This window comes from Pieris napi, chromosome 17, assembly GCF_905475465.1.
Source record: "Pieris napi chromosome 17, ilPieNapi1.2, whole genome shotgun sequence".
In the NCBI taxonomy this organism is placed as follows: Eukaryota; Metazoa; Arthropoda; class Insecta; order Lepidoptera; family Pieridae; genus Pieris; species Pieris napi.
Genome location: NC_062250.1, coordinates 11,858,231 through 11,871,401, shown reverse-complemented (window position 1 = coordinate 11,871,401; position 13,171 = coordinate 11,858,231). Strand labels below are relative to the sequence as shown.

General features: G+C 35.2%; 2 protein-coding genes across 2 annotated transcripts in view; one reads left to right on the top strand and one right to left on the bottom strand.

Annotated features, from left to right (window-relative positions):
* Window positions 1-13,171, bottom strand: part of LOC125057824 (allatostatin-A receptor) — a 78,527-nt gene that overhangs the window by 14,454 nt on the left and 50,902 nt on the right. The window lies entirely within an intron of this gene.
* LOC125058122 lies at window positions 7,713-13,040 on the top strand. The gene is made up of 3 exons (XM_047662162.1): window positions 7,713-7,787; window positions 8,078-8,977; window positions 12,919-13,040. The coding sequence occupies exons 1-3, from the start codon at window positions 7,718-7,720 to the stop codon at window positions 13,038-13,040; spliced, it is 1,092 nt and encodes a 363-aa protein (XP_047518118.1). The 5' UTR covers window positions 7,713-7,717.

Here is a 13,171-nt window from a genome sequence, read left to right as displayed (position 1 = left end):
ACCGCAGGTCTTGAATGAGCCCTCTATGTCGGATATAAGCCCTGGTCCCTTGGGCAGAATGCCTAGTGAACCCCGAGGGCCCATATTAAGGGCATGTGAAGGGCTGAGGTGTTTTTAGTGGGTGGGGTCTCGCTACCCCTCTGAATAGCAGAGAGTTTTGAGTGCCCCGCAGTCCCCGCGTCAAGCTCTACATCCTTGATGCGGGCCTGCGTAAGCGCATTTTCACCTCGTATAAAAAAAAAAAAAAAAAAAAGTGGATTCAGCGTACGACTCTCATCCATGAGCTCATAGGTTCGAAACCAGACTGTGCACCAATGGACTTTCTTACTATGTGCGTATTTAACATTCACTCGAATGGTGAAGGAAAATATCGTGAGGAAACCGACTTGCCACACGTAGTATCAACCTTATTTGTTTATAAAAATAAATACTACTAACTAATCGGTTTTTATCGATAGGGTATTAAGAAAGGACATACAATTAACTGTTTATTTATGTATTATAGGTATTCGCGTTTTGTGTTATATTTAAATGATAAATCTTCATCACTGGACGTCACCGCAGAATAAAATATACCACCCGTATCACCACTTTTCTTAAGACAGTGGCCGCGCACCACCACTATGTGAAACCAGCTCCCCACTGAAGTATTTTCGAACCAATTCGACTTATGCCTGCCCGTTTGTATAAAAAAATATATATATTCCCAGTACCTAAAGTAAGTGAATTAATCAACGAATTTCTTCGTAATATTCATGTCAAGTTTAAAAGCATCTCATATCAAAGGCGTAGTCAAGTTGTGTTATTAACAATTCATTTTCACTTGATGTGAATAACGATCGCGTGGAAATGAATTTCTTATCGAATTGTTCAAAAACTCATTTTCGACTTATGAAAGCAATTTTTCACGAACAAAAATGCGTTCATTCAGAATTCATCCAATATTTTTATTTAATTAACATAGTATGATTGTTTCCGTTAATAAAAACGATCATCATTCCGTTATTATTATTTTTTAAACGAAATGCTTGTTGCTTAAAATATCTTGAACAGACCGCATACGAAATACAACCGTGCTGGACAAAATTCAGAAGAACAAAGAAGTGCTTATGACGGTTAAGAAAAGGAAACTTTAATATTTCGGACACATCTTACGTAACACAAAAAATACGAGCTCCTTCTACTGATCATACAAGGCAGTAGAAGGAGACCTGGGCGCAGTCGAAATCCTTGGTTGAAGAATCTTAGTTAATGGTTTGGTCAATATCATTGTTCCGAAACGCGGCATCCAAAATTAAAGTAGCCATGTTGATCGCCAACCTTCGACAGGAGATGCCACTATAAGAAGAAGCGATATTTTATCTGTATTAATAACAATTTTAGTACATGACCTCTTTATGTTCGAAGTTGAATTTTTTTGGAACAGCTGGTAAACGGGCAGGGGGCTCACCTGATGTTATGTGATACCGCTGCCCATGTACACTCACATTGCCAGAAGGCTTGCAAGTGAGTTAACGGCCTTTTAAGAACTGGTCCATTATTCATTAGTTTGCTCATTGTTAGTTATCATCTAGAATTCATCATATACGCAAAGCATGACTGACGTATCAAATACTCTACAAATATTTCGAACAGTATGAAGTAGGTAGCTATCGCCTATCATATTTATACCGCCGCAAACAATTCCAAACTGTGCAAGACCGCACTTCATTAAAATGCAAATAGTCTGACGCCGAATGAATAATTTAGCTATTATTGACGCCGCGATGCATGGCTCCCGAAGCTTGTGAATGCGTTTGCTCCTGCTCCCTGGCTTCTAACATGACGTCATGCATATTTTATTTATTTAGACTTTTACTCGCAAATCAGTATTTTTTTTAAACAAGGGTTTTGCAAGCCCACTGGCTTGTTTAACGTCCACAACTCATACTGCTAGTTGTGGTCTTCCAATTAATATGAGTTATTGAAGTGAAACTTCTTTTGGCGCATGAGGGTAAAATTTTTACGGATCGTCACGACGATGTCACGTTTTTGTCGCAGAAAAGGGAGAGAGTGATTGAAACCGATTGAGAGACAGAGTGAGAAGGGCGAATTACCTTATAGAAATTCTATTTTTAAAATTAAGATTTAGTTAAGTAGATGTAGATAGAGTTAAGAGAATTTATGAAATATTAGTATTTTATATTTTATGCAAAATAATTTATTGCAATCTGAAATGATGAATTGTAAATTAAAATGCCACGTGTTTTTATTATCGAAGAAATAAATTAAAAAAATTAAATGTATTATTTGTATTAATTTTCGACATTTTTAATATTTTAATGACAGTTAAATTTCTAACATATCTTCCTTTTTCACTCCCTCTAAGTTTTGAAAAAAAAAATGTAGGTTTTGAAAGAGCGCACCAATTCTTAAAAAGCCGGCAAGCCACTTGCGAGCCTTCCGGCAATGTGCGGCCTTTTCCCTCCTGTTACATAAAAAAAAACTTACATAATGTAAGTCACATTCTTTCTAAATTTCAAGCATCTAATAACTCAGTTTTTGTCTGTATTTTCAATTACTTAGTAAATGGATTAGCAGTCAAAGGCGTCCATGAAACCGGAAATCTTCGGATAGGATGGGTATAAGCCGCTTATTACATTCTCTTTTCTGTGTCTAAAGTGTAATATTTATTTGACCCGAGTTTCCCTTTGTTCCCAAAGAATATTCTAAGACTCTTATGTCCTTTGAAGTTGGCAAATTGTCCTCATGTTCTCATTTAGAATTAACACCCCCGCCTTTACTCTAAAAGCTACAATTAAAGGTAGTATTTGTTCTTGTGTAAGGTAATACATTAATTACATTAGTAAATAATTGTACGGAAGCAATATTGCGAATGTAAATAGATGTCTAAGTATCTAGTGGCAACAATTTTCTTTCCTTGATATTTTTTATTAGTTGGTGATAATTGTATTGTTCCCAACACAGATTTTTGGGTCTAAGACTCACCAAGCTACTTAGATGGCAAACATCTGAATAAATGTAACCAGAAACTAATTTAATTCGCAAAAATATTTTGAGGAAATACAAAAAAGTTTCGCAAATGTGCCTAACTCAAGAGACATAATGAAAATTCAAACGAACGCCATAAATCTTTCACCGACTGAAAATTGGGAAAACAAAAGTGCCTCGAAAGGAGTCTTACTTTTAAATATTCACAATAATCTCTCTGTTTTTTGTTTAATGGAAAATGTTTTATATTTGTTGTGTAAGTCTTTTTACGTGACATAAGAACAAAGTAAAAGGAGACTTTGATGATATGTCTATATTATTTGTATACATGACATTGTAATATCACGATGGGTAATTAGAATTAAATTCCTTTATGAAAGGATTACATCAATTAACAAGACTTTGAACATATTTTTTTAAGAATTACAGCATTTTTACATCCACCGGTCATCCAGCATCCTTGCTATTCTGCATAGCTGTAAATACCATCAGGTATAACAAAATTATGAACTTATATAAATTTATTCTGTACCTACACACTAACAAGCTCACAGCACACACTACACGACACTTATACAGATCTGTCTAAGACAAACATAGGTAGACTGTAAGTAGCCACCCACAGGCCGAACACACCATCGACCTGAAGACATAATGTAACATATGAACGAGGGAAATAAACATCTTTCTATTATATCCTGCATATCAAAATGAATATTATCTCGATATCTAGCTATCACATATCAAGTAAAATTGTAATGCTAGAAGCTAAAAATTACAACGCACTAAATGTATGTTATCAAACTAAGTCATAATTAAAATTGGTTTAACAAACTGAAATGACGTGACGTCACGTGAAAAACTTTGTCCTGTTGCATTGTGGTGCCGCGTAATAATTAATGGCCTGTGCCGCCCACCCTTTGCGAATGCGTTCAACCGTATCCCATACCTAGTTGTATCGGTTCTACCGCTATAACATATAATTAATACACCTTTGCCATAACATTATTAGTGCTAATGAGTGATACATAACTATATTAAGCTTACGTAACGACAAGTTGATTATAAAGCGTCCAATAATATATCTACAACGTAGTAAAATCATTATGGGTTTTTATAATATAGGTGTAATATCCATATTTTCGTAACAGTACAAGGAAAATGTATTTACTAAAAACCCTATTTTCTCATACAAACATATATGTATAGAAAAACATTATTTCATACTAGACGGTTAAAAATGGCCGCTTATTGGGGTGCAAGAACGGTAAATTAAGTGCACGAAACGGTGCGCGAGATTTGAACTAGAGCTGTCGGCGATATCAAAGAATTTTGAGCAATGTTATAATTTTTTTATAATGGGATAACCTATCAAATGGGTCGATCTACTTTATGTACGACAATATTTTATGTATGGACATTATCATTTTAAGATGCATGAGTTTTTGTTACATAAAATTTAAATCGTCTTTAGAATAAAATGCACTAATAAAATATTAAGGTTTTAAGCAACTTACTGCTATTTCTGAAAAGGTTTTTAGTTCTTTTTGTGAAAATTAACTTAAACGGTTAACTTTTAGTGATTTCTAAAAAGACTATCTGTTGTGAGCAAACATTAATTCACATATATTTGTACTTTAGTTATAGATTATCGGTGTTTCTATTCATCGGTACTTATTCTACGACCACTATTATCACATCACTATTTAAAACATATTGTGTTTTTATAAATCACAATTTCTTTATTCGTAAGACAAAGGATTAATACGAGTGCATTAAATAAGGGTAACCAATGTAGGGCAGGGCAGGGAATAGCGTTCGCGCCGTGCGGCGTCTTTTGCCTAGCATACCTACTTTAACAATACTTCAACGCCAACATCGCTTATTAAAATTGTCAATGGGAACTATCCACTGTATATTTACTACATACAACATGTTGTATGTAGTGAATACTAATAAATTTATTGTGTTTGGCTTATCAGATGTAATTAAATTTTTGCAAATCGCTTAAGATCGTTGAACCGTAACATTTTATAAATTGCAATCAATATGACATTTAAGGTCCGTGTTTTTCTTAAACATCTACCTCATTGTTTTGTTCATAGGCAGATAAATAACCTTTTGTGTGGAACTTTGATGTTTTTATTCACCGTAAAGCTGCACGTGTTATTCCGAATATATAAATGACATGCTTTAATCACGCATATTAATTAACAAACCATTAAATAATTTAATAAAACATATTTCATAGCAAGAATTGTTTTAAGATCTCAATGTTTATAGATTAAGATTCTGTATTATATATTTAAATTAGAAAATATATTTCTTCGAAAGTTCTAAATGAATGTGAAGAAGAGTATAATAATTCCTGTTCTGCTTAATTAATTTCTACTCGAAATAGAACTTGAATGTCAAAACTTCGACGTACGTGTAGCTAACTTGCAAACTCGGTACAGATTATCCAAAATGACAATTAACATAATTAACTGCTTCATAATTCTTATACTGAAAGTGAAGTGAACTTTTAAATTTATAATTAATTGAGCTCAATTTAAAAGATAAGCATTTTGAAGCAATAAAACCACGGTTTATCATTGTTTTAATTGAGAATTGTAATTAAGTTATTTTTAATATATTTTGACATTAAAATATGCATTATATATATTTAATTACACAAAAAAAAACAAAACAAAAACGGAAAACTGAAATTAAAAATTCCGCACCTGAGTTCTTGCTCAGGCTAAATTGTAATGTGTAGAGAGAAAATGCTGGAACTAAAAGTTAAAAAGAAATTTCATATTAAAAATATTTTTGTCGACATTTAAAAAAATGTAAGAAACTTTAAATTTGTAGTTACGGTTTATTCGTAATGTGAAATCTCTCACCTGAATTTGAATAAAAACCAGTGGTGCTACAACCCTCGCGTGGGCCTCAGATTTCTATAGATGATTGATGTTCACTCGATTTTAGGGTCTAAGGCTCATTTAGACCGTCGTATATACGTCGTAGATGACGGTACCGAGTCAATATTGAAAAAAAATTTTGTGATTGAATTTAAATGTTTATAGTTATTTAAAAGTCTTTTTGAGTATATACATTTAATTATTTTTTGGCGCAGTGTAGCGTGAAGTGTTATCAACAGAAACTGTTCAGTGACAAGCCAAAAAAAAACGCAAAATTATTGTGCAACGCATGACTGCGATCTTTAAGCGAGTACGTTGCTTGTGTGTTTTATGGAGCTACAGCACACAGATTTATAACTGGTTGTGACTAAAAAATCAAATTTAATTTGTGATTATTATATTACAATTACAATATATAATAAAAGATATTTGTCCAAGTAAAAATCAAGTAACGTTATTAACGCCATCTATTGACAAGTAGCGGGTGAACAATAAAAGTCAATATGGCTAATAAGTGTGAAGTCACTGGCTAATGCACAAACCGTGCCAGAGCCATAAAGGAAAAAAAAAAAAAAAAAGTGTGAAGTCTGCAGCAAGTTCTTTAACAGCACAATAGATGGGGTGAAATGTGTGAAATGTTCAGGGTCGTATCACAAGCATTGCCTAACAATGGGTTCTGATCCAAAAAAATGGGTCTGTACTAAATGTAAGGGACAAAATAAAAAAGTTTCTGATAAGCCTAAAAGTCCGCACACACCAAAATCCCACGATAGTAGTCAAGATGATATAGGACTGTTAAGGGATGAATTATCTCAATTTCGCAATGAAATAGCCAGGATTTCTACATATATAAATGAGTTTAACGTAAGGTTGTCTGTACTGGAGGAGAGAGTTACTCTGCTAGAAGAACCGGGGGTAGGAATGCCGGTTCAAAGTTCTAACATAGAAGAAATTATATTAAAATTCCTTACTACATTAGAAGAAAAAATTAATTCTAGACAGGCCAATAGTTTTTCTCCAGAGATGAATAATAATAGCAACCTTGACATTTCAAACCAAAGTCAAAATTCGAACGTTATCTCTGTAAATAGTGTAACAAAATCAATGGAAAAAAGGAAACAGACATCGGGGTCGTCCAAAAGCCCACGTTCCACCACGTCTGCTGTACCTACTATCTCTATTGCTTTGGCAACCGACTCAGCCGCGGTTAAAAGTCCCTCCCCATCAACATCTGCGCCACGGCAGCGAGAGAATGATAAGCAGGAAGAAAATCGGGTGACAGGACGAAAGAAGGGCTTCGTTCGCAGCAAGACAAACGTAGTAGGATTAGGAAAAAACACTGATTGTCTATTGTCTATTGGTGTTGAGCACACAAAGTTCTTGCATGTTTGGCGCTTGCATCCGGACACCAGTGTGGAAGATGTCAAAAGTCATGTAGAAAACGTGTGTGGTAGTTTGAATGCAGACATAAAAGTTGACAAAATCAAGCATAAAACGGAGCGTCAGTACGCATCTTTCATTATAAGCGTATCGCAGGCCTGTTTTGATATTTTAAATCAGTCGGAAATATGGCCGATTAATGCTGCATTTAGTGAATGGATTTGGTTTCGTAACTCAGCCAAACAAAGTAAAAAAAATTAAAGAAATTAGTTTATACTACCAAAATGTCAGAGGACTGCGCACAAAATTAAATCAGTTTAAAAACAATTTGGATGTATTGAGCTATGACTTGTATGCCATTACGGAAACCGGTTGTAAAGAATCTATAAACGACACTGAGATTGTACTGATGGGATATAACATTGTGCACAGTGACCGTACCGATGGTCGAAAGCAGGGCGGCGTGCTTCTCGTTAGTACGCAGCGATTCGAGCTACGACAAGTACATACACCGTTTGTATCAATTGACTCTTGTCCATTTGAATTTGTTTGTGCAAATGTATGCCTTAAAAATAATGTATTATTTTTGTGTTGTGTAGCTTATATCCTTCCGAATAGTTCGGAAAATGACTATATGCTATTATTTCAAATAATCGAAGACTTATGTACTAAATATAAAGACGTCATTATAGTTGGCGATTTCAATATGTATTCATGTCCTGTTAATGTTAGCTATTATTATGAATGTTACTAAATGTCTTATTGTCAGTTCACTCAATATAATACTGTGCCTAATTGCATAGGTCGGCAGTTGGATTTGGTTCTGGCCGCGGGTTCTCGCCTGGAGGTTGTAGTAGAAGAAGCGGATGGTTCGTTGGTGCCGATAGACGTGCAACACCCACCACTGGCGGTGAGCTTGGGCCTTATTTCCAATGCATGCTTTGTAGTGTCCTCTACGACCGGGGCGGCACAATCATATTCTGGTGGACACATTGGAATTGGTAATGAGTGGTCAAAATGGAACTTTTATAAAGCAGATTATCATTTATTATACACGCGTTTGTTATCAGTAGACTGGGGTACGCTATACAGCCTGAGCGACGTGGATGAGATGGTTGTATATTTTTACACTGTGATTTATGGTATTTTGGATGAATGTGTACCTAAAAAATCTCTTTTGACGGTGAACAGAAATTCAAGATATAAATATCCAGCGTGGTATACCAAAGACTTAATTGACCTGATCAAAAAGAAAGCTCGACTCCACAAACGATACAAACAAACCAAAACGACGTGTGAATACCAGGAGTTTTCTAAATGTAGAAAAGATGTAAAAAATAGCATAGAAAGTGCATATAAATTCCATTTAGATAAAATACAAAACCAATTCTCGATTGATCCAAAGTCTTTTTGGCAACATGTTAAGGATCACACACGACCATTAAAAAGGGAAGGTATTGTAAAAGATGGAACAAATTTAACGGAGGAGGAGAGTGCTAACGAATTTGCCCAGTTCTTCAAAAGTGTGTACAGTACCGAGACGCCACAACTTGATGTGAATGCGGCAGCAGCATATGGGACGAGCAGCGCCCGTGTTCACTTAGATGATTTCACCTTGCGGGAAGTGAGTGAAGCACTGGTGCGCCTCAAACCTAAGCGTTCGGCCGGTCCTGATGGCCTACCACCTTTTCTTTTTAGGGACTGTGATAGACTACTGGCAGTGCCTCTTCACCATATATTTAGCACTTGTCTAAAGTCAAGTATTTTCCCAGCACAATGGAAAACCACTAGGGTTACGCCTGTTCCAAAGGGGATCCCGGGACCGGATGTACGTGACTATAGACCAATTGCTGTATTGTCTACGCCGGCAAAGGTTTTTGAGTCAGCAATACAGCGTAGTATATTCTCACAAGTAGCGGCTCAATTGCGCGATGAACAGCACGGGTTTAGACCAGGACGTAATACGACTACGAATCTGTTGGACTTGATGATGTATTTGATACCTGTAGTGGATGCTGGGGGTCAAGTTGATGTAGTTTACCTGGATATAAAAAAAGCGTTTGACACGGTGGACAATGACATTCTTCTCAGGAAACTAGCGGAGTTTGGCTGTACACCAAAACTGCTGCATTTCTGGGTATCATATTTGACAGAAAGAAAACAGTATGTAGACTACAAAAACCATGAGTCTGCGCCGTATTTTACTCCATCTGGAGTAAGTCAGGGTTCGAATCTCGGACCACTCGAATTCGTCCTTATGGTTAATGACTTGCCGGAGGTCCTGAGTTCTAGCAGATGCCTATTGTTTGCAGATGACTTGAAGATTTTCAAAAATATTGAAAAAAAATCTGATTGCGAGCATCTTCAAAGCGATCTCTCGAAGGTATTTGATTGGAGTATTTTAAATAAACTCAGTTTTAATGCTGCAAAGTGTTCCATCATGAGTTTTACCCGCTCTAACGTGCCTATACTATATAATTACACAATAGGATCGGAATCCATCAAAAGGGTGACGCAAGTAAAAGATCTCGGCGTTGTGTTTACGCCGGACTTGATGTTTCGTGAACACATAAGACAGATTTGTCGAAAATCTTATAAAAAACTTGGCTTTGTACTGAGACAAGTCAAAGTCTTCATGAACATCACTACTGTGAGAGTCTTATATGATGCGCTTGTGAGGAGTCATATGGAGCATAATTCAGCGATTTGGGCTCCATATGAAATTAAGTATAAGGTGATGTTGGAGCGGGTACAAAACAAATTTTTGAGATACATTTATCTTAAGATGTACGGTGTGTACCCTTTTTACCCACTCATGTATCCGACATTATTGATTCTTGGTTCTGTGGGCTACAATGAGCTAATAGTACGCCGAGAATTCGCGCTTGTGATGTACTTCATAAAATTGTTACATGGCAAGGACAGTAATTCGGCAGTACTTCAGTACATTAGCTTTAATGTACCTGATGGGTACGTCAGAAAGCGACATCGTCCACCGTTACTCCATGTGCCCACCGCTAGGACTAACCTTCTGAAAAGGGCACATATGATTCGGTGTATTGGTTTAGTTAATGAACTGCATAGGTTAACGGACCTTTTTCATTCTCCGTTGAGTGAACTGGCAAAACTTTTATTATTTGTTAGTGCCTATACCTAGTAGTTAGTTAATTTTTTTTATTGTGTAATTTTGTTGTTCCTGATTGATTTTGTTTTTGCTTTTTTTGTTTCGTCTGTAAGCTTTTGTTCACTCTTGTCAATTTGGGGTCGCCTGTTAGGGCAGGAGTGTTGTTATAAATAAATAAATAAATAAATAAATAAAATTTACCTTATTGTACCTCAGTCCTCTTATAGGTATACAATATTAAGAACAACCCGTGCTCTGTCTAAATAAAATTAAAATTTTAAGAATTTTCACCAATCGAGGCTTGTATGATTGTCTTAACATATTTTAAACGCACTAACATAAATCCATCAACTCATAAAGTCGCCACATAATATATCTAGTAGGTCTTTTTAACACTTTTTATAATTCCTAAGTAAAATCTTGAAAAATATGTTGTTAAAGCAATACAAAAAACCGACGATATATATGTCACATTATAAATTCATACGAATAACCCTTTCGTACCTCGGCTGTTCACAAATGCATTTTTCTTTTTATATTGCCTATTAAGACTCGCTTGTACAGTGAAGATAATCTAAAGGCCATGACTTGCGTCATTATTATACAAAAATAAAAAACAATACAAGACTTCAAACAATGGCGATCCCATTATATTGCATTCATATCTAACTCGAATGAATGTTTGAAAAGTCCATAATTACTGTGGTATTTAATTAACAAGACAACACGTCCTATTCAATATGTCGGCATGCACATTGAACATCCGTTTACGTCCACTCGAAATTGCATTCATATAAGCATTCTAGTACACGAGCTGTTATCAACTATGGAGTTATTGCGTTTATGCCAGTATTTTTTGCTTTACTTTTCATTCTTTCTTTTACTAACACAATTTATTTATTGATTTAAGAATGAACCGATGCATATACCATCAGCTCTCCACATATTTCAACAAAAAATATTATATATTTGTCGGAGCAATTGCGCTGGTACCAACTTGTCATTATATGTCACAGAGCTCGTAAACTCACAAAGTCATAGTCTTATCAGTTTATAATCGTTAATATTTGTGGTTTATTCGATTTGCCAATATTAGGTCTACAAATAAACAGACTATTTGATAGTCTGCAGTAATAGTAACTTCGTTGTCATTATAAATAATGTCGGAGCAATGGCGTTAGTATCAGCTGTCATTATAATTAAATAACATTAAAGTCAAATTAGATCGAAACAGCTGTTAATACTAGTGGTTTATTTAATTTGTCAATGTTGCTAGATCTACAAATTAGTTAGTGATAAATTATATTCGATAATTTATCTGCAGGTCCTGTTTTTGTTAAAATTCAGGTCGTTTTTTTTCTAGTAATTGTTCAGGTTATTGTTAGTTGCTCTGTCGACCATCGTTACCTGCCTTGGCCTTCCTGTCGTTAGACAATATTCATATTACTCATTATCAGTTCCTATCCTTCATTTTCTATCTTCATTTCTTCAAGCGTAATCCTAGACCTTACTGCACAATTATGTAGGTGCCCTAGTTCTTTGTTTCTCTGACTTCGCGCTCTTTAATCTGTTTCCCTATCTCACTCCGTCATATATTGTGAATGGTTTTTAGAATATCCTTTAATGGTGTTTTAAGAACTAAAGTTTACCTGAAAAAAAACCTCAAAATATCTTTATTCATGTAGGTAATCAAGTATTATTATTTTATTTTTATTTAGTACTCAAAGCATAGGTGGCGTCATGAAAGCTGTGTTACGAAACTAGACAATAATTGTACAACCATAATTTTGTTGTTTCATTTATTCTTATAGCGCAGACCGTTCTATCAACTAACTGGCATTAAAGACATATGTTCAGACGAATTGAACATGGTAAATGTTAAAATTACTGACAAACGCTTTGCTTGACAACAAACGGTGTATGTGTTAATTCTTTAAATATTTATTTCGAAAACACAAATAATCAGTATATATATAAGAGTCTTTCCTCCAACTTAGATTTTGTAGTAGAGCCACTCTTGGGCCGTGGGGTTCAAGTGCATAGGCGCTAAGGTGGTGCCTGGTAGATAGTACCGTTGCCTGGTAGATAGTACCGGTACCGCACCAGCTCTGGGGAGCTGGTGCTTTCCTCACTCAACAAAGAAGTATCGCAATACAGCGAGAAAATGCTGCCAGCATTAAAGGTACACTGGCACAGGGATCAAACTTTTAAAATGTTTAATTTTCAATATTTAATTATTAAAACAATGTAGGTTAAGAATATTGTAAATACAGACTACAATGTGTGTTTATTTTGAACAGGTTATTTCTCACATACACTAAAACTGACAAACCTCTTTTGAGGGATAATTCTCGCGGTGAGCCTGCCTGATAGCTTAAAGATCCCAACTCGTAAACCTCTGAGTCATCCCGTAGGATTCTATTTGTTATTTTAGGTATTTTGCAGACTGTATTCCCTTTTCTATGGCAAAAAGATACATTATTATAACAAGGTTAAACCCAATATTAATGCGTATTACAGACGATAAAAACGTCAGTATCAAAACAAATAAAACTACGAACATTAACGTCAACGATGCCTATGAGAAGTTATTGCTTCCAATGGGCACTTATAACTCTACTGCCGCCGACATCTTTATCTAAATTGCCAAATATTTTACACTTGACTGCTATTAAAATTAATTCAACGTTTGGTTTATTTTAGTCAAACTATTATTACAACCATCAATCATTACAATCAGTGTTGGCCTAGTGTAGTGTAACAGTAGTTTAAC